The sequence below is a fragment of the Monodelphis domestica genome, chromosome 1, assembly GCF_027887165.1.
Source record: "Monodelphis domestica isolate mMonDom1 chromosome 1, mMonDom1.pri, whole genome shotgun sequence".
Classification (NCBI taxonomy): domain Eukaryota; kingdom Metazoa; phylum Chordata; class Mammalia; order Didelphimorphia; family Didelphidae; genus Monodelphis; species Monodelphis domestica.
Window position 1 is genome coordinate 601,851,545 of NC_077227.1, and position 27,220 is coordinate 601,878,764.

The following is a 27,220-nucleotide window of genomic DNA, read 5'->3' on the forward strand; positions in this document are numbered from 1 at the left end:
ATCCTTGTTTCACTCCTGATCTTATTGGGAATGCATCTAGTTTATCCCCATTGCAGATGATGTTGGCTGATGGTTTTAGATAAATACCGTTTATTATTTTTAGGAAAGCCCTTATATTCCTATATTTTCTAGTGTTTTCAATACGAATGGATATTGTATTTTATCAAAGGCTTTTTCTGCATCTATTGAGATAATCATGTGATTTTTGTTGGTTTGACTATTGATATGGTCAATTATGTGGATGGTTTTCCTAATATTGAACCATCCTTACATTCCTGGTATAAATCCTACCTGATCATAGTGAATAACCCTCGTGATGATTTTCTGGAGTCTTTTTGTTAGTATCCTATTTAAGATTTTTGCATCTATGTTCATTAAGGAGATTGATCTATAGTTTTCCTTCTCTGTTTTTGACCTGTCTGGCTTTGGGATCAGTACCATATTTGTGTCATAAAAGGAATTTGATAGAACTCCCTCTTTGCTTATTATGTCAAATAGTTTGTATAGTATCAGGATTAGCTGTTCTTTGAATGTTTGATAGAATTCACTTGTGAATCCATCAGGTTTCATTATTTCTTAAAAGTGATAGGTTCAGGGGACAGCTAAGTGGTTTAGTGGATAGAGAGCCAGGCCTACAGATGCAAGGTCCAAATCTAGCCTCAGAAACTTCTTAGCTGTAGGACCCTGGGCAAGTCATTTAACCCCAATTGCCAGCTCCTATCACTCTTATCTTGGAACCAATATTTAGTATAAATTCTAAGACAAAAGATAAGGGTTTTTGAAGAAGAAGAAAGGAAGAGGGAGAGGAGAACAAAAAGAAAAAGAACAAGGAGAACAAGAAGAAATGCGTAAAGGAGAGAGGTAAGATCCCTTTGTGAGATTTAAAATTGTTGTGGTTGTAAACTGTGGCAGTTAAAAGAGTTGGAGACATAAACTGTAGTGAGTAAAATAGTGGAAGATATAAATTGTGATAGATATAAGAGTGGGTGAGTAAATTTGACCGCAGAAAATGTTTCACTACAGTGTCTTGGTTTTTAAATCAAATATAAGGTGGTCGCCAGGGAATATGTTCCCAATTTTGAATATACCCAAGTCAACTGGGTTTTATAGAGATTTTTAATTAATAATACAATGAAGAATTAAAGAAAGAGAGAAAGAGTAAGAAAGGAATAAGTATAAAGGGCCTTAAGCCAACATGGCCTAGACCTGAGTCTTAAGAGAGAGAGATCAGTCAGTCAGTCTTTTATCACTCACCACAAGGTCTGTCTAAGCAAGGATTCTAGTGACACCAGGCCAGCTCCATCTCAGCTGACTTCATCAGAGAGAGTTCCAGCCAGAGCTCTCCTCAAAGAGAGATCCAGCTAGAGACTGTTTCAAAGGGCCTCTCTCCAGAGCTTCCAGAGGGACAGAGTCCCCTCAGAGGAGCTCCAGCGAGACCTCCTTAGAGATTGTCCTCCAATAGCTTCCCTTCTCCAGAGCCTCTCTCAAGAGATTCTTCCCAAGCGATCCTTATAAGAAATTTCTCCAAAAGGATTCCCCCTTCTCAAGAGATTCTGCTTTTTCTTATATAGGGGTTTTTCTCCTATGTCACCTCCCCTAAGTCCTTACATCTACCAATCACTGTAGACATTTTCCAAAGGATAACCCATTCTAAAAACACTGCTGGGTCAACTAATCCCCTCAGTAAGTCTGAACCAGAGAAAATACAGCTGAGTTGACTAATCCCCTCAAGAGAAAACCTCTAAGTAAGTTTTCACCTCTTTGCTCCTGGCAAGTTTACAAGTTGTCCAACCTATATAGGTACCTAGCATCCCATTGTATCAATTCTAAAAACAGGCATGGCTCAAAGAACTCCCTGCCTCTTCATAAGCATGGGTCCAAGTACTTTCATTGTTTAGCAAGGAGTTTTCTCCCCTAAAGCAGTCTTAAGTACGGGTGGAGTAGAGGTCCTTCCATTTCTAATCCTGGCAAGTTCTCACAGTCAAAATGGGCAATGTTCCCAGTAGGGAATTGTTCCAATTGAGAATTCCCCATTGGGGAAAATTTTTAACATTCACAAGTCTGAGAAATTTCAAGATTTACACCTTTGGAAATGAACATATTGTTAATACAAATGATGTTAAATGTTTTTCATGGGAAGGTTAGGCGATGGCCATGGAAGTTCCTTCTAGCTCAAGATCTATGATATGGTAAAATCTATTTTCTCCTTTATTTTAAAAAATGATGAAAAGGAAGATAGAATTTATCTTTTCATTCCCTCTACTTCTATTGCTGATACAAAAATGAAACCCTTCAATGAACAAGAGATTCTGAAAGATAGAAAGCACATTACAAAGCATCTCCTCCAACCACATCGTTTTAAAGAGAAAGAAACAGACATCCAAAGCAGTTTATTGACCTATTTGTGGTAGGAGAGGTGGCTGAGCCTGTTTGAATGAAAATAGGTGTAAAAAACAAATAAATGCTGACCTAATTCATCCAAATAGATTCTTGCTTCCCTTAATGTACCCTGGCCACAAATTATTTTTCTTACTTTTTGTATTTATTGTTTCAACTATCTTCAAGTAATCATATGTTTCAATAATAGGGAGACACAATTGCAAATTATCTCAGGAAACAGCAATGCTGATAAATTGTAACTATATTGCTTCTTAAGAAAAGCTTTACTTATAAACTGGGAAAACCAGTTTAAATAGAGATCAGCCAAGCTCTCCAATCCTTTGGCTTTTTTTAATGGGGTTGTAGGGAGAAGCATGTTAAAATTAATTGGACAGAACCCTTAACTCCTGAATGATTCAGCAGAGAAAAAGAGCTATTAGAATTTGAAGAGTGAGCATCTTTAAAGTCATAGAGGTGTGAAAAGGAGTCATCTTTCCAAGGAAGTCTGATGAATGAAGCATGCCTACTTTTCTTTGGGCATACCTGTCCCCTATGAATATATTTAGAGCATTAGATAACTCCTATAAAAGCCAAAATTATTGCAATTTGAAGGAAAGTTGATTGTTTTTCTTTCCTTTGTGCCTATTGTACATTTAGAACAAGATAAACACACATTTCTTGAATGCTTGCTGTGTGCAAAGCACTGTCCTCAGCCCTAGATAACCTGCATAGCTCATATAAGAAACATTGCTTTCCAGGTCACATGCCCACTGATACTTTAAAATGAGTAGCCTCGTTTTCCTACATGCTTTCCCCAATGTAGTTCCCTTGTCTTCAGCTGATTTACACAAATTAAATTCCATGCAAAAACCCATCCTAAGAACTATACGTTCCATTAAATTTTACTAAATTCAGATAATTGCTATAAAGATACTTTTATGCCAGTGTAGAGGGGGAGGTAAATGAGATACTTTAGTTGGGTTCTAAAAAATCAGTTGAGGGTTAAAATCGACATATTAGAATCAGTCATGACTCCTCATTTCACAGTAGGGAGTAGAGATAACCAAGTCTACTTTGGACAGCCAGCATGTACCTAAGAGGTTCATCAGATATTTTCTTCCTCTAAACTTGGTCCATTTCCTTGGTTATTAGATAGGAGAGCAGAACTTGATCAGTCAATAAGCATTTATCAACTATTTTCTTTGTGTGAGACCCTAGGCTGAGTACTTAAGATATCAAGAAGAAATCATTTTCTTCCCTCAAGAAGTTGATATTATATTGGGTGAGAAAGGCATAATTCTCCTCTCAGAATTGCAGAATCTAAGAGTTGACACCCCCATAGGGCAGCTATCTTAAGCCATCTTCAACTCCCCCATGTTGTACTCAGGAGGTAGAGAAGTGTTTATTTCCTTTGCCATGTGGTCTTGAGAAGGAACCTTGTGGTCTTCCATGCTTCCATCTTGAAACAGATTCATTTCTCCCTCCTACTGATTCAGAGATTATTCATGAGCTATTAACAATTGGCTTAGCCAGTCTCTAGCTTTTTCCTCTAGATGGGACAAAGCAAACCAGATTCATGGGATATGTATAAACTCTGACTGAAATGATCAGATCTCCAAAAGAAGGTAGAAAAGAGTCTGTTTCTGGAATATTATCTCCACATGGTATGAATAGTTTAACTCTAAGCCTGTCTTACAGAAATCAGGGCATTTTGGTCCCCTCATCCTTGTTTAATGAAACCTTATCAATATGAAATACTTTTTATCTGTTTTAAGTGAGACTAATTAGGGATGAGACAGAAGTTTTCATATTTCAGAAAACCAACAACCAGATGCTTCTTAAAAAATCACAGACTGGCTTAATTCCAAGTGCTTAGACTATCCAATTCTGATCAGTCTGGATAGATATAATATAGCTTTAGAGATACCATTTGGTTTAAGCTGTTCATCAGGTTCATAGTATTGAGAGCTGAAAAATACTTGGATCAAAGAACTTAGCTCTGGAAAAGACCTTAAAGATCTAAGGATAACACAACTCAACAAACATTTATTAAGGGTTTACTATGTGCCAGGCACTGTACTAAGCATTAGAGAATACAAATACAAGAAAAAGAAAGACATTCCCAACTCTTAAGAAGTGAGGGAATAGTAAAATAGCACTCAAAAAGGACTCTGAAAAGTGAGTGGGTGAGTGGGAATGGGAAAAGTATTGGTAAAATCCAAATGGCTAGAAACAGAGACTAAAGAGGAATGAAGATTGGCTGGTTTGAGCCTTTTAATAAAATGTAGGTTCTAGGAGAAATTCCTGGAACCAGTGAGGGAAAGGTGCCACCAGAGCAGAAAGGTATTCTAGAATGAGATCACAGGGAATAAGGGAACTTCAAAGGTAGAAGGCAGCTAAAATATGGTAGTGAAGTTTAGTTTCAGAGAAGGTCTATGAACTTGGATAGAAAAAACACATTCTATCCTGGTTTTTACTAACCTTAGTTTCCTTTAATTATGAATATAGGCAACAAACATTTATTCTGAGAAGGGATCTATAGATCTTATCTGATTATTTCATCCATGATGTAGAAGAGGTTAAGAACCCATGATGTCCACCCACCCTCTCATTTTATTGGTATCAAAACTGAGGCCCAGACCATTTAAATGACCTTTTTAAGGTCTAGGTAGAACATAGGACAGAATTTATGATGGAGGTTGGTTACTCCTGTGATGGACAATTCAGCATTGTATTATTTAGGTCAGGAGAGATCACAGATAGGAAGGGAATGTGTGATGAGCCACAGCTCCTGAAAACAAGGTGCTAGCCAGAGACAGTGTATACAAATGAGGGAAGAGACATGTCTGTTTTTATGTCATTCGGTCTACCTACAACAATCTTTAGCAGATATATTCTAGGTCACCAATCCCTGCCTTAAAGGCACTTAAGAAACATTTATTAATTTGACTAACTAATCCCAGGCAGCAAAATTATCTTATCTTGAATGGCCATGCCCCATGGTTCCATGACATATTCATAGAAAAAAGAGCCCCTTTGTCTATCTTTAAAGGATTATGGTCATGGTTCAAACACATTAGAAAAACTAATTTGTAAGTCAAGATCTAGTGAAGAGATAAGAGACTCCCAATAACTGTAGAATGGAGGGAGGACTCAGAGAACCAGATATGGGCCATAAAGAGAACAGGTCTAGAGTACCATTCTCTTTTTGTGTGAAGGAGACATAATCTTTTTATTTTTTTTAAAACCCTTTCCTTTCATCTTAGAATCAATTCTAAATATTAATTCCAAGGCAGAAAAAGGAGTTAGGACTACACAATTGGGGTAAAGTAACTTGCCCAGGGTCATACAGCTAGCCAAGACCTCCCATTTTTAGACTTGGCTTTCTATAAATACAGGTACAAAAAGACAAATATTCTGTAACTTATGATCTTACAAGATTGTCTGGGGAACCAAGAAGTAAAAGACCAAGGCCACATAGCTAGTATTTATCAGGGACTAGGCTTAATTAAAGGTCTTCATGACTACAATGCTGGCCCTCTATCCACTGTACAATATTGCCTCAAAATAAGCATTTAAGAAATACTTGTTGAATGGAAGGGAAGGAATTGTGGAGAAGATAATGATGAGTCCTCACAGGATTTTAGGAGGGTAAGGAGGATTAACATACACACACTATCCAAAAGTGTGGGGTCATCTCTCACTCAACCACTCCTTGAAGATGGTCCAATTCCCTGGCAGATCCAAAGTTGGTTTTCCTCCAGAGAGAGAGACCTCCACTCCTTCTCTATCTGCTTTCAGAGAAGAAAAATCAGTTAATTCTCAACTGGCTCTCAGTGCCTTATAATGTTGATCCAGTCCTTGCAAGCTCTGTGGAATCTTGATTTTGCAGCATCCAATGCTGCTAGCTTGCCCTGCTAAATTCCCTTGCTACAACCCTAAAGGGCATGTAACCCTGCTCAATTGCCCTGATCAGCTCTAATGGGATGGAGGGTAATGATATGTGGGCCACCTCAGAGAAGAGGGAGATCATTGTACATTTCGATGCTCTATCTACTCACTGGAACAGATCACAAGAAACACAGAAAAAAAAGGTAAATGGTATACACCCACATGCTATCACAGAACTAGACACCACACACAAGCCTTTAATTGCCAAAAGAAGAAAAAAATAGTTTCAAATTCCTATTCACTTTCCTCTTTGTGTATTGACTCTGAAAACAAAGCTGAAATTCTTGCTGAAAAAAATTTTTTTCATCATTTCTTTGTTATGTTGTAAAAGAAGAGGTGGGCGGTAGAATTTAGAAGCCTAGAGTAACAGCCACTACAGAAAAACAAGCCCTCAGGAGCTGTCATTGCTCAAAGTGAGAAAATGTAGCATGTCACTAGTACAACCCATATAGGAATTGATGTTCCAGAGGCCTCTTGAAGAGTTTTCAAGTTTATGTTACCTATTTCTTTAAAGAAGGAAGTACTCTTGGCAGCCACCTCCAAGGTGCCAAGAGATCCTGGTCCAAGACATTAGGCACTAGTGAATGTCCCATGACAGAGAGAGGAGAGAGATGACTAGAAAGCATCTTCCTCTCAGATGCTCTCAGAGACACATTTAGAGGGGATAGACCAGATCAAGACCCAGTAAGGGATCTAACTTTGACAAATAAGAAGGTCAACATTTTTTTAAAAGTTTTTCAGGTAATGAGCCAGCATTTTTATTAGGCATCTACTATATTCCTGGCACCATTCTAAGATTTGGAGAATGCAAAGAAAGAAGAATTGGTTCCCACCCTCAAAGAACTTATCTTCTAAGGGTGGAAACAGCTTGTAAATAACCAAGTACATCATAACAGAGATATACAGGGTGCCACTAGGTGGCACAGTGGATAGAGTGCCAGACCTGGTGTCAGGAAGACTCATCTTTCTGAGTTCAAATCTGACCTTAGACATTTACTACCTGTTGACCAGGGGCAAGTCACTTACAATTCTGTTTGTCTCAGTCTGCTCATCTGTAAAATGAGCTGGAGAAGAGAATGACAAACTACTCCAGTATCTTTGTCAAGAAAACCCCAGATGGGGTTACAAAGAGTCAAATATAACTGAACAACAAGTGAGTAGAAGGTCATCTGAAAGGGGTACAGCGTTGGCATCTGGGGGTAGGGAGAAAGGATAGGAAAAGACCTTTCAAAGAAGGTACATTTTGAGTTGAATCTTGAAGGAAGCCAGAGAAACTAAGCAGTGGAGGCAAAAGGACAGGAAGGATATAGCTTTGGAGGCATGGGGAACAGCCCTAAAGACAGGAGACCAACAGACAGGAAATGGAATATCATGTTTGAGGAAGCATAGAAAGATCAGCCTTGCTGGGTCACATAGATTGTGGGGATGGGACTGAAATATAATGTAGATTACTGAAAAAGTAGTATAGGGCATGGTTATTAAAGAGCAAAGATTTCATATTTCATCCTGGAGGTAAGAGGGAGCCATTGGAGCTCATTGAGTATTGGGTAATATAGTAGCCCTACACTTTAGGATCACTTTGGCAGCCAAGTCAAGGATGGATTGGAAATGGGGAAAGATTTGGGGGAAGAAGACCAGTTAGAAGGTTATCATGGTAGTTCAAGTGAGAAGTAGATAAGGGCCCAAATGGGATTTGGCTACATAACCATAGAGAAGGAAGCCTTAAAAGAGACATCATGAAGGAATCCATAGGGAATGCACTGTTATAAGCCACATGGGGTGTTGGATGAGCCCTGGACTTGTAGTCAGGAAGACTGGGGGAAATTCTGTTTCAATCATTTACTAGTTGTATGGCTATGGATAAGTTATTTAACTAAATTCTGAGTCCAGATTTCTATAAAGTGAGGATAGCAATAGCACCTGTTTCACATTGTGGTTTTAAAGATCCAATAGGACAAATAGAACTATGTAGAGAGAGAGAGAGATAGTCCCATATATGTAATATATATATATATATGTATATATATATATGCAAAACTGAATAGCAATTCCTAACTGTAGGATTCCAAGTCACTTAATCAGTTTCCTGATCTATAAAATGGGGATAATAATAGCACCTATCTGCCTGAGTTGTAAGAATAAAATAAAATAATATTTGCAGAGTTTTCAAAACCTTGAAACACTATATTAATGTGGTTGTAATTGTTTTTATCATTCAAGCTCTCAAAAAACCTTAAAGCATTAGGTAAATACTAGCTATTATTATTACTTGAAGTCAGAGAACTTTTCTTCTGGCTAGCCTGGGGCTACTCAGTTCATTGTAGAGTTTGAGGCTAGGATAGAAGACCTTTCAGTCAACATCATTTTCTTCTTCTTAGTTTTTCCCTTTGGGTATGATGCTCAAACCAACTCTTTGCCAACCCAGGCATTCCCTATGTCTAACTATCTACTGTTGAGATCCAAGAAGGCCTGGACCTTCCACTTTGGCAAATGATCCCTCTTATTTCCCAACAGCACAAACACCAGTTGAAATGTTAGACTTTCCTCTTGAATACTAACTCTGAAGGCTCCTGATTCCCCTGATTGGAAGTGATCCTCTTCACCCAGGTTTCCAAGTGCTCCATGCCAGACTCAGACTCTGAAGCAATAAAGCAGCTTGGGCTTTTAAGTATGCCATCAAACAGTGGCTTTACTTACACAGCTGTACAAAGAGCCTGGCTTCTGGGAGGAGGTGGGAGGAGGAGGTTCCATTGTCTGCAAAGGAATGATCAATAAACTCTGGTAGAGGTGATCCACAGGAAGGTAAAGTTCATTCCATCAAGTCTGAGGAACAAGCAAAGTCACCCCTCCTTTCCAGATGGGTGCCTGTCTGAGGGCCTGCCCCTGAGCTCCAGCTCATGCACCTGGGGACAGAAGTGTGTGTGTGTGTGTGTGTGTGTGTGTGTGTGTGTATGTTTCTTATCAGCTTTTGGCAGCTGTACCATGTTTAAGTCAGGTCTTGGTCTCCCATACCAACATACCAACTCTTGTCCATCTTATGTGGTGATCTCACATCACCATCACTTCATTTTTGCAGCCGCCTCTTGATTTTAAGCTCTTCAACAACTCTTACTTTGACTATTGCATTAATTTTTTAATTGGTCTCCATGCTTCAAATCTCTTTTCCAAAACATATTCCACACTATTGCAAACTATATTTTTAAAGCACAGACCCAAACAAGTCATTCCTTTACTCAATAAACTCCAATGGTTCCCATTTACTTTTTTTAATTAAAACTCTTACGTTCCAAGTTAAAATCAATACTATATATACTGGTTCTAGGGCAGAAGAGTGGTAAGAGCTAGACAATGAGGGTTAAATGACTTACCCAGAGCCACACAGCTAGGAAGTATCTCAGGCTGCATTTGAATCCATGACCTCCCATCTCTAGACCTCCCTCTCTATGTACTAAGCCACCTAGCTGCCCCACTCTTTATTACTTTTAAGATCAAATATAAACTTCTCCTTTTGCTGATTAAATCCCTTAAGAACCTGGCTACTACCTACCTCTTCAGACTTATACATTATTTCCCTCCATATGCTCTTTGGACTAGCCAAATTTATTGTCCTCGCATGTAACACTATCCCACATCACTGTGTCTTTACTCCATGCCTGACATGTATTTCCTCTTCATTTCTGACTCAGAAGCCCTAGTTTCCTTGGAAATGCACTTAGTATAGGGGCATCTAGGTGGCTAAGTAGATAGAGAGCCAGGCCTAGAGATGGGAGGTCCTATATTCAAATATGACCTCCAGATACTTCTTAGCTATATGACCCTGGACAAGTCACTTAACCTCCATTGCCTAGCCCTTATTGCTCTACTGCCTTGAAATTAATGTACAATATTGATTCCAAGATGGATGGTAAACGTTTGTTTTGTTTTGTTTTTAAAAAGAAATTCACTCAGTTCAAATATTACCTTCTACATGAGGTCTTTTCTAATCTCTACCTCAACTGCTAGTGCCTTCCTCCCATAAAATATCTTGAATTAATTTTGTACATACTCTTATATGTATACATTATCTCTCCAATAGAACATTAGCTTCTTGAGGAAAGAGACCATTTCATTCTGTCTTTGTTTTTTCAGTGCCTAGCATAGGGCCATACTATGGTATGCACTTAAAATTATTTTAATTGAATGACTGATTAACTGATTGACCCATGCTGAATCTGGATAGCAGCTTCAGGTGGGATGTCCTTCCTACCTGAGCATGAAGAAATCAGTTCTCAAAGGGGAAGATCTAAGTTGAAAGAGATGATCTTGCTGTCCTTAGTACTGATTCTTCATCTGTCAACCCAATTGCACCCCAGAATAGGTTCAGACGCCAGGACTCTGACAAGATGAACAAAAATTCCAAGGCAGAACTTCTGAATAATGTAGTCTACAGGACAAGATCAACCAATCACTCTTCTTAAAGCTGAGTCAGCCATGTTACATGTACTTCCTGACACAGAAAAATGAATGAATATTGATTCTTTGCATATCCTTTAAATTTTTTTTCTTTTCTGAGGTTTTTTATTTATTTTTATTTTAAGCAATTGGATACCTGTATAAATTTTTACTCCAGACAATCTGAAATATTCTGGGGTCAAGTTTCTCATGCCCTTTCATGGTTCACAGGAATGAGTTCCAGACTTGGAATCAGAGGACCTATGTTACAAGTCTTACATTGTCCCTGTAGTCTTGGGAAAGCCACTTAACCTCTGGGCCTCAGTTTCCTCATCTGAAACATGAAAGGTTTGGATTAGGTGACCTCCAAAGTCCTTTCAGCTCTAAATCTATAATCCTAAAATCCCACATCCCATTTCCTTTTTATTTCAACCTCCTGGGTTTTATATTTCTCATGTGAATTAAATATCTGGGGGACCTCCAGTCTAGTCCATTCCTGGAAGACTCACCACAATAAGTAGTCATAGGAGTCACAGAATCTTGTGTCTTAATTTGCCAGTAGGACAGGAGATTCCTGACTGGTAGAAGACAAGAAGTCAGGAGATATGATGTATGGGAGCTGAGGTGAAACCTTGGACCAATTGAAGGATCTAGAGGAAGGGCTTGGATTGAGCTTGAAAAACCAGCACATGAAGCTCACTGGCTCTCTCTTTCAGCCCCATTCCTTTGGGTTTGGGGAAGAAATCCTCTCTCAGTAGTGCCCTGCTGGCTTATTTATGTAGCCATCTGGCAAACAGGCAGCATGACAGGGACCTCACCTGGGCTCAAATTTAGGACCTGATCTTTCTTTAAGTTAGAATCTTTGGAAATCTTATTTCTCTCTTTCTGTCTCTTTACTAATAAATACTTATAAATTTAATATAAAGTCTACAAGATTAATTTTAGTTCATAACACTCTCCAAATTTCCTTCACTAGATCAAATTGCTAGGCAGATAGGCATTAAAGTGATGGACATGGATCCACAGAGACTCCAAATACCTCCTATATTTTACTTAGCCCTGAGCAAGTCAATATCCTTATTTGTAAAATGATGATAGGCAGGCTCTACTCCTCTTGGTAGTTATGAGCATCAAATGTGTTAATGTATAAAATGCGCTGCAAATCTTATATTGCTTGATGAATTCCAGTATTTATTGTTATTAATATTATTAGTATTATCACCTTCATAATCTATTTCCTCCCAGAAACAACACCCACACTAGTAGATCCCTATCTGCAACTAAATCAGTTGATTATTCATTTCCATTCATTTCATTCCTTATGGCCCATCAAAAAACTACCAAAAACAAGGTTATGAGTTATTGAATTCTTGTTTACTTTATTCAATTTATCAATAAATCTTTTCCTTAAAAATACTAGAATCTAAGAATCCAAAAGGAGCATGAAAGGTCCAAAAGATCCTAAGAGCATTATTACAATTTAATAGTACTGCCATTTGCAGATGTAAAATGCAAATCATGCATTTTATTCAAAATAAATTTTGCTAATTGAACAGTTTAAACAATAGAAAAAACCACAAAAAGCAAAAATTGTGGCTACAGAAAATTAAAGGAAATATGACTGTATCCACACTCAATCAGGATTTATTGCTTGGTTGCATCAAATCTGGTTCAAGCACCTCCATGACCTTAGACAAGTCATTTAACCTTTGAACTTCAATTTCCTCCTCTACAAAATGGCATGTACTGAATAGACTCTGAAGTCCGTTTCAGATGTACAAAAAAAAAAACAGCAATATGTAGCATCTATATAGCACTTTAAGGATTACAAAGTGCTTTACAATTATTATTTCATTTGATCCTCATTACAACCCTGAGAGACAGGTGCTTTCATTAGCCCCATATTATAGATTGGGAAACAGAAGCAAAAGGAAATTAAGTGGCTTGCCTAGAGTCACACAGGTAGTAAGTATCTGAGGCTGCATTTGAACTTAGGTTTTTCTGACTCCAGATCCACTTTTCTATCCACTGTGGCATTGAGTATGCCTAGCTTCCTGAGTATGTGTAAGAATCTATGAAATGTTCCAGTCTATTCAATCATAGGTGAAGGAAAGCCTTTTATTTCTAAAAGGAGGGATTTACTATATTATTCTTATCTTAATCATTTTCATTCACTTGTATATAGTTTTTCATTTGTAAAATACAGGAGCTGATCTAGAGGCTGTAGAAGGAACCCCTATTCTCTAAACCTCAAGTGATCCTATAGAATACACACTCAGTGCCAGATATATCACAAGATTTTCTAATGGCTTCACAGAATTTTCTCTTCATAAAATACAGGATCCAGATAAGCATGATGTTATCTCAAGTGTATGAGTAAAAGTTAGGGTTTAGAGTAAAAGAAGAATATTCAACAAAGTGTGCCCTTGACTTCTTTTTATATTTTAATTTCTGGGTGAACTGTTTAAGGTTCTTTAAGTAAAGCCTTTTTTGCTTTGAAAAAGACCCTTCTCTGAAAGACAATCAGATTTCCATTCAACACACATGGTGGATGCAGTCCCTTTTGGATTTCTACAGATGTGTTACTATTCCATTCAACAAGGCTCTCAGCTGTGGCTCCAAGAAGTTGTAATATGGGCAGTGGCCATACTCTGGTAAACTATCTCAGCAGATGGGCCAAACCAAGTTGAGGGTAACTGACAGGCCTCAAACCTATTGGTGAGTTAGGGTGATGTCTATCCCAAGCGCATGAAGACTTCTCCTAGCAGAATGGGCAAATGAGAACAATTTGGTTCCAATGGCCATGAAAGTGGCTAAAGCAGTAAAGTGGCTAAAGCAGTTGTTATGGAGTCTAAAGCTTGGTGAGACATTGAAGATGCTAAGATCTTCCACTGCATCCCAGGCCATTGCCAGTTGTTCTCATTGTTGTCTTGCCACTGGATTTTGATGACTCTGAAAGAGAGAGTAAGACTGATTAATGGCTTTGTGCAACTCTGTCTCACTTAAATCTAATTCATATGCAAGTTAAAACATCTCCCCATGATGCCACCGGTCCTCCTCAAAATTAAAGGAGTAACAACATGAAGATTGTCTACATGTCAAGCACTGAGCTAAGCATGATGAAGTACCCAAAAAGTCATATAAGGCAGTCCTATCCTCAAAAAGGTCATATAAATGGAAGTTAGCAACAGCATAATAATATACATTATTAACTTCTCCAAGTATAATATAGATATGCCAGTTGCTTAATAACCAGAAGAGAGTGAAATCAGTATGGACTAGGTGAGGAGGAACTTTTACAGGGCTCTGAAAAGAGTGGATAGGATTTGTATAGATTGAGAGAGGTGGGGAAGGAATTCCAGGATGAGCAAGGGAACATAAGCAGAAAAGCTTATGGGTAGCAAGTGAAGAGCCCATTTACCTAGTTAAGGCTGGCCTTAGTTAAATATTTACTGTAATATACTCATGAAAATGGAGGCTATAATGCTTGAGGCTGGATGGATGCATATAAGTTCAATATGAGATTGTTTTCATAGTTTTTACCATAAAATTAAAAGTTTGCACTAGAAAGAAGTTAGAGCCTAAATAAGTAGGTTGTAGAAGTAAGAGAGGGATAAATTAGAATACATTAATACATATAATGTAAAATTAACAGAATTTCAAACACCAGGATGAAGTATTTAAGCTTGAGACCATAGGAAGAATCATTTGTAGATTTTTATCAGGCAAGTGGCATGAGGACAGCATTAAAGAATATGTGATCTGGTGGCACTTTAGATAGGTTTGGAGGGAAAAGAGGTTGTTTGGAAGTTTTTGAATGAGAATGAAAAAGAAGGAGTAAATCTTAGATATTTTAAACAAAGAATTAATGATGAAAGATGGAAGAGAGAAGAGGACTAGCTACTAGATTTATGTGGTGCTTTAAAGATTACAAAGTGTTTTGCATATGGTAACTCATTATTTGATCCTCCCCAAAATCCAATGAGGTAGGTACTATTATTATCCCCTTTTTATAGAAGAAGGAACTGAGGCACAGAAAGGATAAGTGGTTTGTTCAAGTCACACATCTAGTATAAGTAGCTGGGGAAGGATTTGAACCCAGTTCTTTCCTGATTCAGTCCAGTGTTCTATGCACTGAACCAATTAGTCAAATATTAAGTTAGTAAAGTTAGGTGACTAGAAAAAAAAATGGTGGTAGCATTCATGGAAATGGAAGGTGGAGAAAGGATAGACAGACAAGTTAGTAAGTTTTAAGGAAGCTGATGAATTTGATTTGGGACATGCTTAGTTCAAAGTAACAGCTGTACACTCAAGTGTAGAGTCTTATAAACAGTTTGAAATGTAGGACTGTAGATTAGGGGAATTGGCAGGCAAGTTGTATAGATTTGGAAGTCATTGGCATAAAGACAGTAGTTAAAGAATAGATGAGGTCTTCAGGGTGACAAGGTTTGCATTTCATAAACCATGTGCTCTAAACAAAATATAAAGCCTTACCTAAACAAATTGTTAATCTTGAAAAGGCGTCTAAACATTACTTCCCTCACCTCAGACATTAGCCAGAGTTCATTCTTTAGTCATGTAATAGCATGCTACAACTAAAATCTAAACCATGGCTAATGTCAACATTAGCTAATGTTGACCTTCTTGGCTATAGTCATTGGTCAATGTCCAGAAGGTTTGTGAAGATAGAACTTACATAAATTATCTGGATAATTTAACAATTTATTTCAACAGATATTTAGCTAGTGCCCACTCTGTATTGGATGAATATATTTCCTCCATTTTTAACTTTTTAGCTAGTTTATTTAATTCATTTCAAGATTATCAAAGTACTTAGAATAATACTTAGCACAGTGCCTGATACATAGTAGGCACTTAAATTTTTATATTTTCTCCAGATTGCATGTAGACACAATTTTAATAATCATTTTCTGATATTTTGTGCTTCATATTCTCTCCCTCCCTCCCATCCCTCACCCTCTCTGAGTCAGCAGATATGATATAGAGTGTACATGTGCTGTCATGCAATATATATTTCCAAGTTTTTCATGTTGTGAAAGAAGGCAAATACTGCTTATACTAGAGAAAAATTAATTAAGGAAATAAAGTGAAGGATGGCATGCTTCAATCTACATTCAGAATCCATTAGTTCTTCAATGGCAGTGGATGGATAAGCCTTTTTCATCATGAGTCTCTTGGAGTTGTCTTGGATCCTTGCATTGCTGATGCTATATAGTTAAGTCATTCACAGTTGATCATTGTACGTTATTGCCATTACTTTGTACAATGTTCTTGTTTCTGCTTATTTCAGTTTGCATCACTTCATATTTTTCCAGGGTTTTTGCAATCATCTTGTTCATCGTTTCTTACAGCCTAAGAATATCCCATTAGAATCAAATATCATAACTTCTTCAGCCTTTTCCTAATTGAAGAATATCCCTTCAGTTTCCAGTTCTTTGCCATCACAATAAGCTGTTATAAATAATCATAGTCACTTAATAAATTCTCATTGGCTGCCCAATTATCTAGCTAAGCTTAGCCTTAGTTAAATATTTGCTGTAATATTCTCATATGGAGGGATGCTGCAGTGCTTGAGACTTGATGGACCCATGTAAAATAAGTGTGAGGCTGTTTTCATCGTCTTCAAGGAAAAAGAGGGCTTAGAGTGGAATTTGAAAGGATTTGATTTATCATATGGAGGATGAACTATAAAATAGTTTGTCACATCAGATGGAGGGTTCTATTTGATGCATTTGGGATAGTGTGTCCCATATAACAGAGGCATAAAAGTAAGAAGAGGCATTATGCAGCAGCAGAAAGCATATTGATTTAAAGCCCAAAGCCTGAGTTTGAATTACAGTGATGTCATTATTAATGTGACCTTAGCCAATTTATTATATCTCCTTGAGACTTAGTTGCCTCACATACAAAAAGATAGCGCTGAGCCCTAAGGCCTCTTCCAGCTTTAATCCTATGATACATGTGACAAATGCAGAATGAAAGACAGTATTGATGCTGAAGATAAAAAGCTGTTTCATGTGTGACTGAAGCTAGTCTGAATGCCAATAGTTAAGGATCAACCCCATTTAGGTTTGGGGATGACTGGGAGTACTTGGACCCAATCGCTCTGGGTCTAAATCTCCAGGCCTGAATATTTACTAGGTGGTAATTTTCCCTAGGAATTACAGCCCCCCCACCCCAATTGCTTCTTTCTCAAATGGGGGAATTTTCAAAGCAATTGAACAGATTTGTTTACCATAGAATACGATGAACTGGAAACATCAATGAAAATGAGATTCGGTGGTTTTGCCTTAATTTTCTCACCTGTAAAAATGAAGATGATAACACTTGTCTTACCTAATTCAGTGAGCTTTTAGAAAGAAAGCACTAGTGATTTGTAAAATTCTAGAAATGTGAGTAGTTATGAATGCGGGAAAGTTGTATATTGGTTTATTTACTTTGTTTATACTACCTTATTACAAGAGACCCCTTGCTACATAATTAAGTAGCATCACCAAAGGAATATTGGTGTTAAAAAAGATGTACTTTTATGTGAAGGGGCAACTTGGGATTGTCAAAAGTACGTACTGTGCAATTTTCCAATTGCAATCTAGTGTGCCCTCTTCCTCCTATTCAATTCCCTCTTCCTCCTTTTGAATTCTGAACCTAGCTTTTGATCCATCCGCTTTGCCTGTCCAAGATATATGTTCTCATTCAATAGGCTTCCTATCCAATCAAAATGGTGAGTGACCAAAAGGGCAGTGAGACATGCCTGGTAAGAGTAAACAGGCTGAAGCACATTACCAATGACGTCTTTAAGAAGTGACATAAAAGATATAACCCAGGAAATGTGCTATCGGAAAAGAGGGTCAGTCAGACATCTAGTGAAAGTCAAGGATGGATAGCCTAAGTGCTATACACAGAATCATAGAACATTCAAAGACCTAGAGTAGGGCTTTTTAACCTGGGGTTTTTGAACTTAAAAACATGTTTTTGATAACCACATTTCAATATAATCGATTACTTTGGGGATCTTATTTATTTTATTTTGTACATTTAAAAACAAGATTCTGAGACGAGTCCTATAAACTTCACCAGATTGCTAAAAAGACCCATGGCACACACAAAAAAGGTAAAGAACCCTGACCTAAAAGAAGGCACCCTGTGTGTTAGGTAACTTATGTAAGAGGAATTATGGAAGGGCATGAATAAGAATCACACAGAATAGGAAGCGTATTAAATTTGCAATCTTTACCGTAGAGGCAATGCCCAGTTAAACAAGATCATGGCTTCATTGATGTTATACAAACAACCATATTTTTAAGTAAAGGACGAGGCGTACACTGCTTTGTTTGTTTGTTTTCAACTCTTGCTACTCTCACTCTCATGGGAATTGCCAGAACCCTCTTATCTCTTAATGGTGTCCCCACATTGGTAAAGAGGCAAGAAGGAACTCTTAACTTCTCCTACTTTCTGATCTTCTTTTAACATATGCTGTATATCTTTGCCCCCGAGCCTTCTTTAATGCTTCTTTTCCAATGCATCATTAAGGACATCATTTTAAAATTTATTTTGGAAGCAACTCTTTGGTGTTTAGTCAGTCCAGGCTTTCTAGACCTCTGATAATTGAGTCTCAGAATAAGAAAATATAGTGTTAGACATAGTTTGCAACAGCACTCCTGAAACAGAAACAGAGCATTTGCTCTGAGTAATTAGTTTTGGTGATTCACTGCTTAGAAATGGCGTTCAGGAATGAAAAGCCATTAATAGGTGTACATTTTATCCCTCTATTGTGAATGAAGAAGGAAGCACAGGGACTGTTGTCTTAACCACAGTCTAGCACAGTGCCTCCAAAGCCTGGAAATAAGTGCTTAACAAATGTTTTTATTTTCCCTGAATTAGTAATTCCCGTGAAAATCTCTTACTAAGAAGTTAGGACTGGCTTTTTTGTTGTTATTTTTGTTTTCCAGAAAATCATTACCACTATCATGTATTAGTCAGATGTCTTACTACAACAAAATGAATGCAGACTAGTCCATTAATTTTTGTTTTTAAAGGACAACAACCTCACAAGGTTTTCAAATTCAACTGCAGAAATAAAGGGTGGGGGAGGTACAGCTAGACAAAAGGTCAGATGCAAAAGATTGTGGTTTTGGGTGGCCTGCAAGCTCCATATGAGTCAATAGTGTGATGTGGCAGACAAAAAAGATAAAACAATCTTTGGCTGAATTATGAAAAGGATCACATCATAAGGAAGGTGATGGTCCTTTAGTGTTATGCTTTAGAGCACGTATTTGTACCATGTTTATTTCTGGTTACCAGAGTTTAGGAAGAACATTGACAGATGAGAACTTGTTCAGAAAACTACAGCAGCAAGATCAGTGGTCTTGAGATCATCCCATAGGAGGATAATTTCGGGAACTGGAAGTGTCTACCTTAGAAAAGACAAGAGTTAAGGAGATGGTGTAAGGGCAACATGATCATTGTCTTCAGAATTTGAAGGACTGCTGTGAGAGAGATTAGACTTGTTCTTCCTGGCTTTGAAGGATAGAATCAAATGTAATCAAAAGGGAGAAGTTGCAAAGAGGCAGATTTTGGTTCAATTTAAGGAAAATCTTCCTAGCAGTTATAGCTTTTGAAAAATGGAATGAGTCACCTTGAGAGACTGAGTTGTCTTCCTCATTGGAGGTCTTCAGGCAAAGACTGGACAACTATTTATCAAGGGTTTTTTAGACTGAGTTATTGCTTGGGTGCACATTGGAGTAGTTGAACTTGGAAGTCCCTTCTAATGCTAAGATTTTGTGAAATTTTTCAACTAGAGGAGTATCTGTGGAAATTTCATGATCAATTGAAATGTATTTTACTTTATTTTCATCTTGGATAAACATGCAGAATAAAGTCTACCAGATTTTAATTATTCCTCTTATCCCTTATAGCCTAGTTCTGTAGATCCATAGCTGGAGGTGGTTGACTGTACTGTGAGAAGTTATTCAGATCAACTCTGGGTCATTACAAAATAAGTCTTCTAGTATTAGTCAAGCTTTGCTACAGATATTTAAAGAAACAATCACTACCTCCCCAGGAATACTGTCTTCATCAGCAGAATTGTAAATAGATGACATCTTTCCTATGTCAAGTGCAAGGTGGATGGGAAGAAGGAAAAGTCTGTCTACAATACCCTCTCTACATAACTGTGGGTCAACAGGAAAAGCAACTTTGCTCATGTGAAAAGGAGCTTTAGAACCCTGTGGGAATCAACACATTCATGTCTCTTGGTTTGAGGTTATGCCATGGAGCTGGTTTCTTTCCTTCCATTACTTTTGGTCCATCTTAGGTGGCTTGAAGGCTGCTGGGTCATCTGCAATTCCAGTAGCCTGAGCCCCAATGATGTCCACTGGTGACGGTTTCCAAGTACCTCTATAGGACTGGATCCTAAAACCTAAATCAGATTTCTGAATGAGTCACCTTGAGAGACTGAATAGTCTTCCTCATTGGAGGTCTTCAGGCAAAGACTGGACAACTATTTATCAAAGCTCCATTTTTCAGATGAGGGTTTATCTCAATTTCCATTTCCAGAGTCCATCCTGCTGATGTCTAGGCTTGGCAAAGAATTAGAAGATCCATGAGCAAACCAACCTGTGAGCTTTTGCCTGGGAGAAGAATGGAGATGTTACTTGAAGTGGACTGGCCCCAAATAGTCTATCATCTTTTGGTATTTCTCCATTTTGCAACTTCAGTTTATGGACTGCCTCTGCCACATGATGGTATTTGCCTTCTTCTGTGGTGAGGCCTTTATGGAGAGTATATCCTGAGTCTCTCAGCCCTGCTTGCTGTTCAAAGCATTGGATGTTCTCTTGTGTCTGTTTTGTCATTAGAGAGTTCATGATGGCATGCCTAGCTTTGGCCTTCACCACTGGGACCTTGTGCATTTGGTCACTGGAAGCTGAGGGAGTTATGGAAGAAGAGGACAAACTAGTTTCTCCATCCTCAACCTTGGAAAGCTGTTGGTACTTCTGATCTGGGATGATGGGCTTCTCCTGTAGAACCTTACAGCACATGTCTGATAAAGGCAGAGTCATTGGTGTGGGAGCCTCCAGGACATCATCATAACTGAATGCACAGCTATGAATTACAGTTGGTCAGGACATCTTGCCTAGAAGTCCACCTGCACTGTGCTCAATGGCAGGCACATCTGGTTCTCTGAATGCCATGAAAGACTGTGATCTAAGTGTTTCTCTAGATAGGCAGAAGGACTCTGATTCCCAGCTGGGTCTCCATGGGGAGAAGGGAGGGGATGGAGGGGAGGAAGCTGGGAAGAGATGATCTGCAACCTGAAGCTTTGCCACAGTTAGGAAGCTGATAAGGCTCTAGGCCTCTTGTCACTCTCTAAGCGCCGAAGCACCAAGGCCATGACACGACTTGTGCCAAGACCTAAACAGATTCAGTGGAGAGAAGCTAAATGAATGAAATGTGTTTTAAATAATTCATATTTCTTAACTTTTCCTAGTTTATTTTTTAAAAGAATGACATCCTTCATTTTAGATAGTGTGTGTCATTGGAAAGGACTGACTTGCAAATATTTTTTTTTGAAAATTTTATTTAATTAGATGATTTAGAATATTTTTCCATGGTTTCAAGACTCATGTTCTTTCCTTCCCCTCCCCCCTCATGTATCTGATGTAAAATTCCATTGGGTTTAACATGTGTCATTGGTCAGAACCTATTTCAATATTATTAATATTTGCACTAGGCTGACCTTTTAGAGTCTACATCCCCAGTCATATCTCCATCAACCCATGTGATCAAGGAGTTGTTTTTCTTCTGTGTTTCTTTTCCCACAGTTCTTGCTCTGAATGTAGATAGTGTTCTTTCTCTTTGTCCCTCCAAATAGTTCTGTATCATTGCATTACTGCTAGTAGAGAAGTCCATTTCATTCAATTGTACCATAGTGTATCAGTCTCTGTGTACAATGTTCTCCTGGTTCTGCTCCTCTCGCTCTGCATCACTTCCTGGAGGTCGTTCCAGTCTCCATGGAATTCCTCCACTTTATTATTCCTTTTAGCACAATAGTACTCCATCACCAACAGATACCACAATTTGCTCAGCCATTCCCCAATTGAAGGGCATCCCCTCATTTTCAATTTTTTGCCACCACAAAGAGCGCAGCTATGAATATTCTTGTACATGATTTGCAAGTATTTTGAGACAACAGAATTCACATGAAGGAAGGCAGAGCAGAGTAATGTCTAAGGCACTGACCTTAAAGTCAGGAAGACCTAGGTTCAAATCCTGCTTCAGGTATATACTAACATCATGACCTTGGCTATAACCTCTCCAAACATTATTTGTAAAATTAAGGAAATTAAAGCACCTACTTCTTGGAGGATCAAATGAAAGAATATAGATAAAGGCATTTCAGAAATCTTAAGGCACTATATAGATGTGAGTTATTATGATCTTCACTGAAAAACCACATCAGAAGCTATTACCATACTAGCAGGAAAGGATCTTTAGATGAATTTGTTATCTGAAAAACCTGGTAAACTTTGTGATAGAGTAAACCTACATGTTAATACTACTGGTAGTTTATAGGCCAGTTTCATAAACTTGTGTTAGTGTGAGACACTAACTCTGTCCTCCATATAGAGGATATGCTCTATCCCTATGGACATGAGAGGCAAGATTTGACCCCAAAGTACAATATAACCATATTTAAATTCTACCACATGCTTTACAAGGGGATTTTTTTCATTCCTTCACTAATGTTTGACAAGTATTTATTAAATGCCTCCTATGAGTAAAATGGGCAGAGACAGCTGTGACTCAGTGGGTAAGAGCACTGGGCGTCAAGTCAGGAAGTCTTGAATTCAAATCCAGCCTTAGATACCTCCTAGTTGTGTGACCTTGGGCAAGTCACTTAACCTCCATATGCCTAGGAGACAGCTAAGTGGTTCAGTGACTAGAATACCAAATCTGGAATTGAAAAGACCTGAGTTCAAATCTGGCCTCAGATACTTTCTGGTTGTGTGACCCTGGACAAGTCAATTAGCCTCCAATTGCCTGAACAAAAAGGACCCACTGAAAAGGAATGGAAATACCACTATAGTAGCCTTGCTAAGAAAACTCCTTGAATTATAGTCCATGGGTCATGAAGAATCAGAAATGACTAAATGAATGAACCTCAACAGCTTGTAAAATACCAGGGATAAAAAGATAAAAGTGCCCTCAAAGTGTGTGCATTGCTGTATTGTTATTTTTATAAAGAAACCCAAAGAAAGTGCAAGATGGCATTTGCTGTATTTTACAACATAAATGCTCCACTCATCCACAGAAATGAAAACTTTCAGAAACATAACCTAGTTCACCATTTTCATTTCTTCTTTTTCAGTTACTTTAGAGCAGTTTTCTTTAGCGGTGGGGAGCTGCCCGGTTCGGGAGGACCAGACTTTGTTAATGAAGGTAGGTTATCAGATAAAGTGCTTATTTCCTTATAGCCTCCTAGCATTTTTATTGCTCTAAGGATAGTTTCATTTTACAAGAGGGAGTAAATTTATCATCTCTGAATTTTTACACTCTGTGGGGATAAACTTGTCATCGACGAGTAGGAGGGTTGCTGGTTAATGAGCACAACTGCTGCCTGTGGAGTTCATGAGAGTGACAGGAAAGTGGGTGTCAAATACTAGCAGGGAATTTGTTTAACTCTCAAGAGATTGCTCTTGGTTCTATTTAAACTAACCTGACAGTGTCTTGACTTTTTTTTTTAGTAGATTTATGAGAGCTGGCCGTGTTTTATGGCTCTCACTATGCTTTTTAATTAAGGCAAGGGTTTCAGAGTGTCCCTCATCCTCACTTTTGTGTCTACAATGAATTGCCAATACAAATTATATGGCACATATTACCAATGGAAATACATCCCAGTGTCAAAAGGTTCATGCTGCTGAGGGAAAGGATAACTTTATTCTCAATTGCAATTGTTGTCTTTTTATTTCTTCCAGTTAAAAAAAAAGAGAGCAAAGGTTTACTGTTACTAATATCTAGGTGCATGCAAGGCTAAATCCAAAATATAGAATTGTTTGTTGAACAACATGAATGAGTTAATTAAAATTATGCCTTTAGAGGGTGGAGCCAAGATGGTGGCTTAATAGCTGCAAAAGCTGGAACCACTGGAGAATCCTCTCAAAACTATGTCTTTAAACAGTTTGCCCAAGCACAGAGAACAAAAAGAAGTTTTTATAGGAATGTAGATGAAAATATCAAATAACTAAAAGCTATTAAATTTATTAAAATAGTTTCCATTAAGATAGAATCTATTAAATCTTTTAAAATAGTTTCTAGCAAAAGCACACACACATACATAATATTCATTCTTTACCACCAATAGCTGACACATTCAGCATCTCTGAGTCCAGATATCTGCCCTTAACTTGGGGCTTAAACATTTAACTGCTGACAGTTCTAACAGTTCTAACACTATACTATTAGGGAAACCCCTTCTCTAGCCATCACACCAGGAGCTAAATTCCTAGTCCCAAACATTAATTAGACTATGCTTCCTGTTACTGTAGAAAACTAAAACATTTAATTTTTTTTAATGGGATGTCACTATAAGTGGGTTTTAAGTAATTTTCCTCAAGATAAGGTATTTGGGATCTGTCCATTTAAAAACTTTTAACATTTAACATATACCATACCTAGAAATGTTCATAATGCTATACCTCTCCTTTAAGAATGCAGTGATGATTCTGAAGCAAAAAGGCACAGGCCAGGACAATTTTCATTTCTGAAAATTGGCCCTATTTAACAGAAGACCATTCTGGGTTGGCCATTCTTTCATCAAATAGAATCCACTTAGAATCCAAAGATGCACATCCTAAGCAGAGTCCTCTTTATTTAGCAAAGAAGCCACCCAACCTTGCTGAAAGTTAAAAGGATTCCCTACTTGGCCCTTTGTCTGTTATACGTTATCTCACTTCTCAGGGCAATAGATTTCTCATTGGTAAAAATAAAGTCTGACAGGATCCCCTAAGAGGCTTTCTAGTTCTAAGATCCTATGACCCATTTCTGAGTTGCTCTTTCAATATGTGGGGCAAAACTTTTTCTTTCCTCTAGTTCAGGGATTCTTAACCTGGGTTCCTGAACTTAAAAAAAATTATAACTGTTATTTCAACAAAATTTATTCCTTCCTTCTACAATCCTGATTAGTTTATACCTTTTCGTAAAGTAAAAAAGCCTGGAGCAACTTCAGAGTAATTTAACTGTAATATGTACAATTGCAAGTCACAGTCAATGATCTTTACTCTCAGTTTTATCTTTATTCTCAACAGTATTCTCACCCCAAAAGTCTGGGACTATAACCACTATTATGAAAATGTATTTATAGATAGAAATGTGTCTGTAAAGTGCTCTTCATAGAGTATCTAATTTGAGCCTCACAACAATTTTATAGATAAGAAAGCAGAAGCTAAGAAGAGTTAGATGAATTGGCCTTGCAAAGCCCTACACTCTACCTGTGGCCTCCTCTACATCACCATGTATGAATTGAAGCAGGAGTCTGTCAACCCTCAAGTCCTAAGTGATGGCACCTTAGGAATTAAGCAATTTGAATGTGTGTTCCTATAAATTCTAAGGAGTGAGCAAGAAAGACATTTTTTAAAGAGGAAAAGAGAAATAATTAGACCTGATATTTTTATAGTTCCTTTTTTATGAACCCCTATTTTCTGTTTTAGTAACAACATTCAGGCAGAAGGATAAGGGTCAGGCAACTAGAATTAAGTGACTTTCCCAGGTTCACACAGCTAGGAAGTGTCTGAGGTCAAATTTGAACCCAGGATCTCTTGTCTGGCTCTCTATCCACTGAGTTACCTAGCTGCCTCATCATATATTAATCTTGTTGACCTTTACTATAAAGAGGGAATTGTGCACTGTTCTCCCTATCTAAGAGCTTAATACATTTGTAATCAACTTAAATGTGGCAAGAGCCTGTGGCAAAATAGCAATGTGATCATTGGAAAGACAATACAGAAGTTGTTTTGATAGATTCTCTAACATAGGCTGTAGCTAACCACAGATACAGACCTAAGGACAGACTCCTAACCACAGACGACCCTTCAAGTACCAAAAGAGAGAGAAGCCTTGCCTAATCTTTCCTTTTGTATTTTTGTCTATCAGTCATCATGGTTACGTGAGAGGCAGCCTCTTGAAAGAAGAGGGGATCACTGTGCTGGGAACATGGAAATGGGATTCTAACCATTAATTAACTTTATGACCTTGGACAAATAACTACCCCTCCCTGGATCTCAGTTTCAGAATCTGCAAAAGGAAGAGCTTAAGCTAGATCTTGAAGCCTCTTTTGAACTCCAGTTCTTTAACCCTAAATGAGTCTCAGCTTGTTGATTCTTTAGACCTCTGTTGGTGAACCTATGGCACCTCTGCCGGAGGAGGCTGCTCCTCTCCTACTCTCCACATAGCCTGAGAACATTTCTCACTTCACTCTCCCCTCTGCCCAGCAGCCCAATGGGAGTGCATCCTCCCTCCTCTGTCTGGGGTAAGGGGGAGGCTCAAATGCCGTGTGAGGATTGCAATTTGGGCACTTGATTTCTAAAAGGTTCACCGTCACTGTTTTAAACTATTCCAAATTGACTCCATGCTGGCAACTTGGTTAATGAAGGGTTAACATTTAATAGCCTTTAAAGGTTTTCAAAGCACTTTACAAATATCATCAAGTCCATAAGCATGTATTAAGCACCTACATCTGCCAGGCACTCTGCTAAGTCCTGGGGAGATAATTAAAGACTAAAAAAAATGAAAGGCAAAAGAGTTCCTAATGAACCCATGGTCAAATGGGGGAAACAATGCAGAGTATATGGACAAGCTGTGTTTGGGATGAATTGGAGATTCTCCATAGCAAAGGCACTAATATGAAGGGAGATTGGGAAAGGCTTCCTCTAGAAGATGGCATTTTAGTTGGGACATGTAGGAAACTAGGGAAGCCAGGAGGTAGAGATGAGGGAAAGGAAACGCCTGAAGAAGGGAGACAGGCTCTCTTAGGGAAGGAGAAAAAGGATGCCAGTGTCACCACATTGAAGAGTAGGTGGTGGAGAGAGGTGGGATATGAAAGTGTTTGAATGCCAGACAGAGGACTTTGTATTTGGTCCTGAAGATAATAAGGAGATTTACGAGTTGATTGATTGAATAAGGGGTGTGTGTATGTAAGTGTGTGTATGAGAGTGAGTATGAATGTGTGTGTGAGCATGAGTATGTGTGTGTGTATATATATACATGGGTAAGTGTGAGTGTGTGTATGTGAAAGCATGTGTTTGAGTATATGTGAATGTGTATATGAGAGTATGAATGTGTGTGAACATATGTGTGTATGATTGTGAGTTATGAGTGAGTATATATGAGTTTATATACATGTGTATGAGTATATGAGAGAGTGTGTGAGTGTATGAGAGCATGT

The 27,220-nt window shown here is 38.1% G+C and overlaps 1 protein-coding gene and 1 pseudogene across 2 annotated transcripts in view; one reads left to right on the forward strand and one right to left on the reverse strand.

The window, feature by feature from the left end:
- ACOXL (acyl-CoA oxidase like) overlaps positions 1 to 27,220 on the forward strand; it is a 627,156-nt gene that overhangs the window by 520,048 nt on the left and 79,888 nt on the right. For both annotated transcript variants that reach the window (XM_056813765.1, XM_056813764.1), the window contains one exon: positions 23,150 to 23,220. In XM_056813765.1, the coding sequence (XP_056669743.1) occupies positions 23,150 to 23,220 (71 nt within the window). The remainder of the gene's footprint in view (positions 1 to 23,149; positions 23,221 to 27,220) is intronic.
- On the reverse strand, positions 19,999 to 21,196 carry LOC100031098 (putative monooxygenase p33MONOX; annotated as a pseudogene).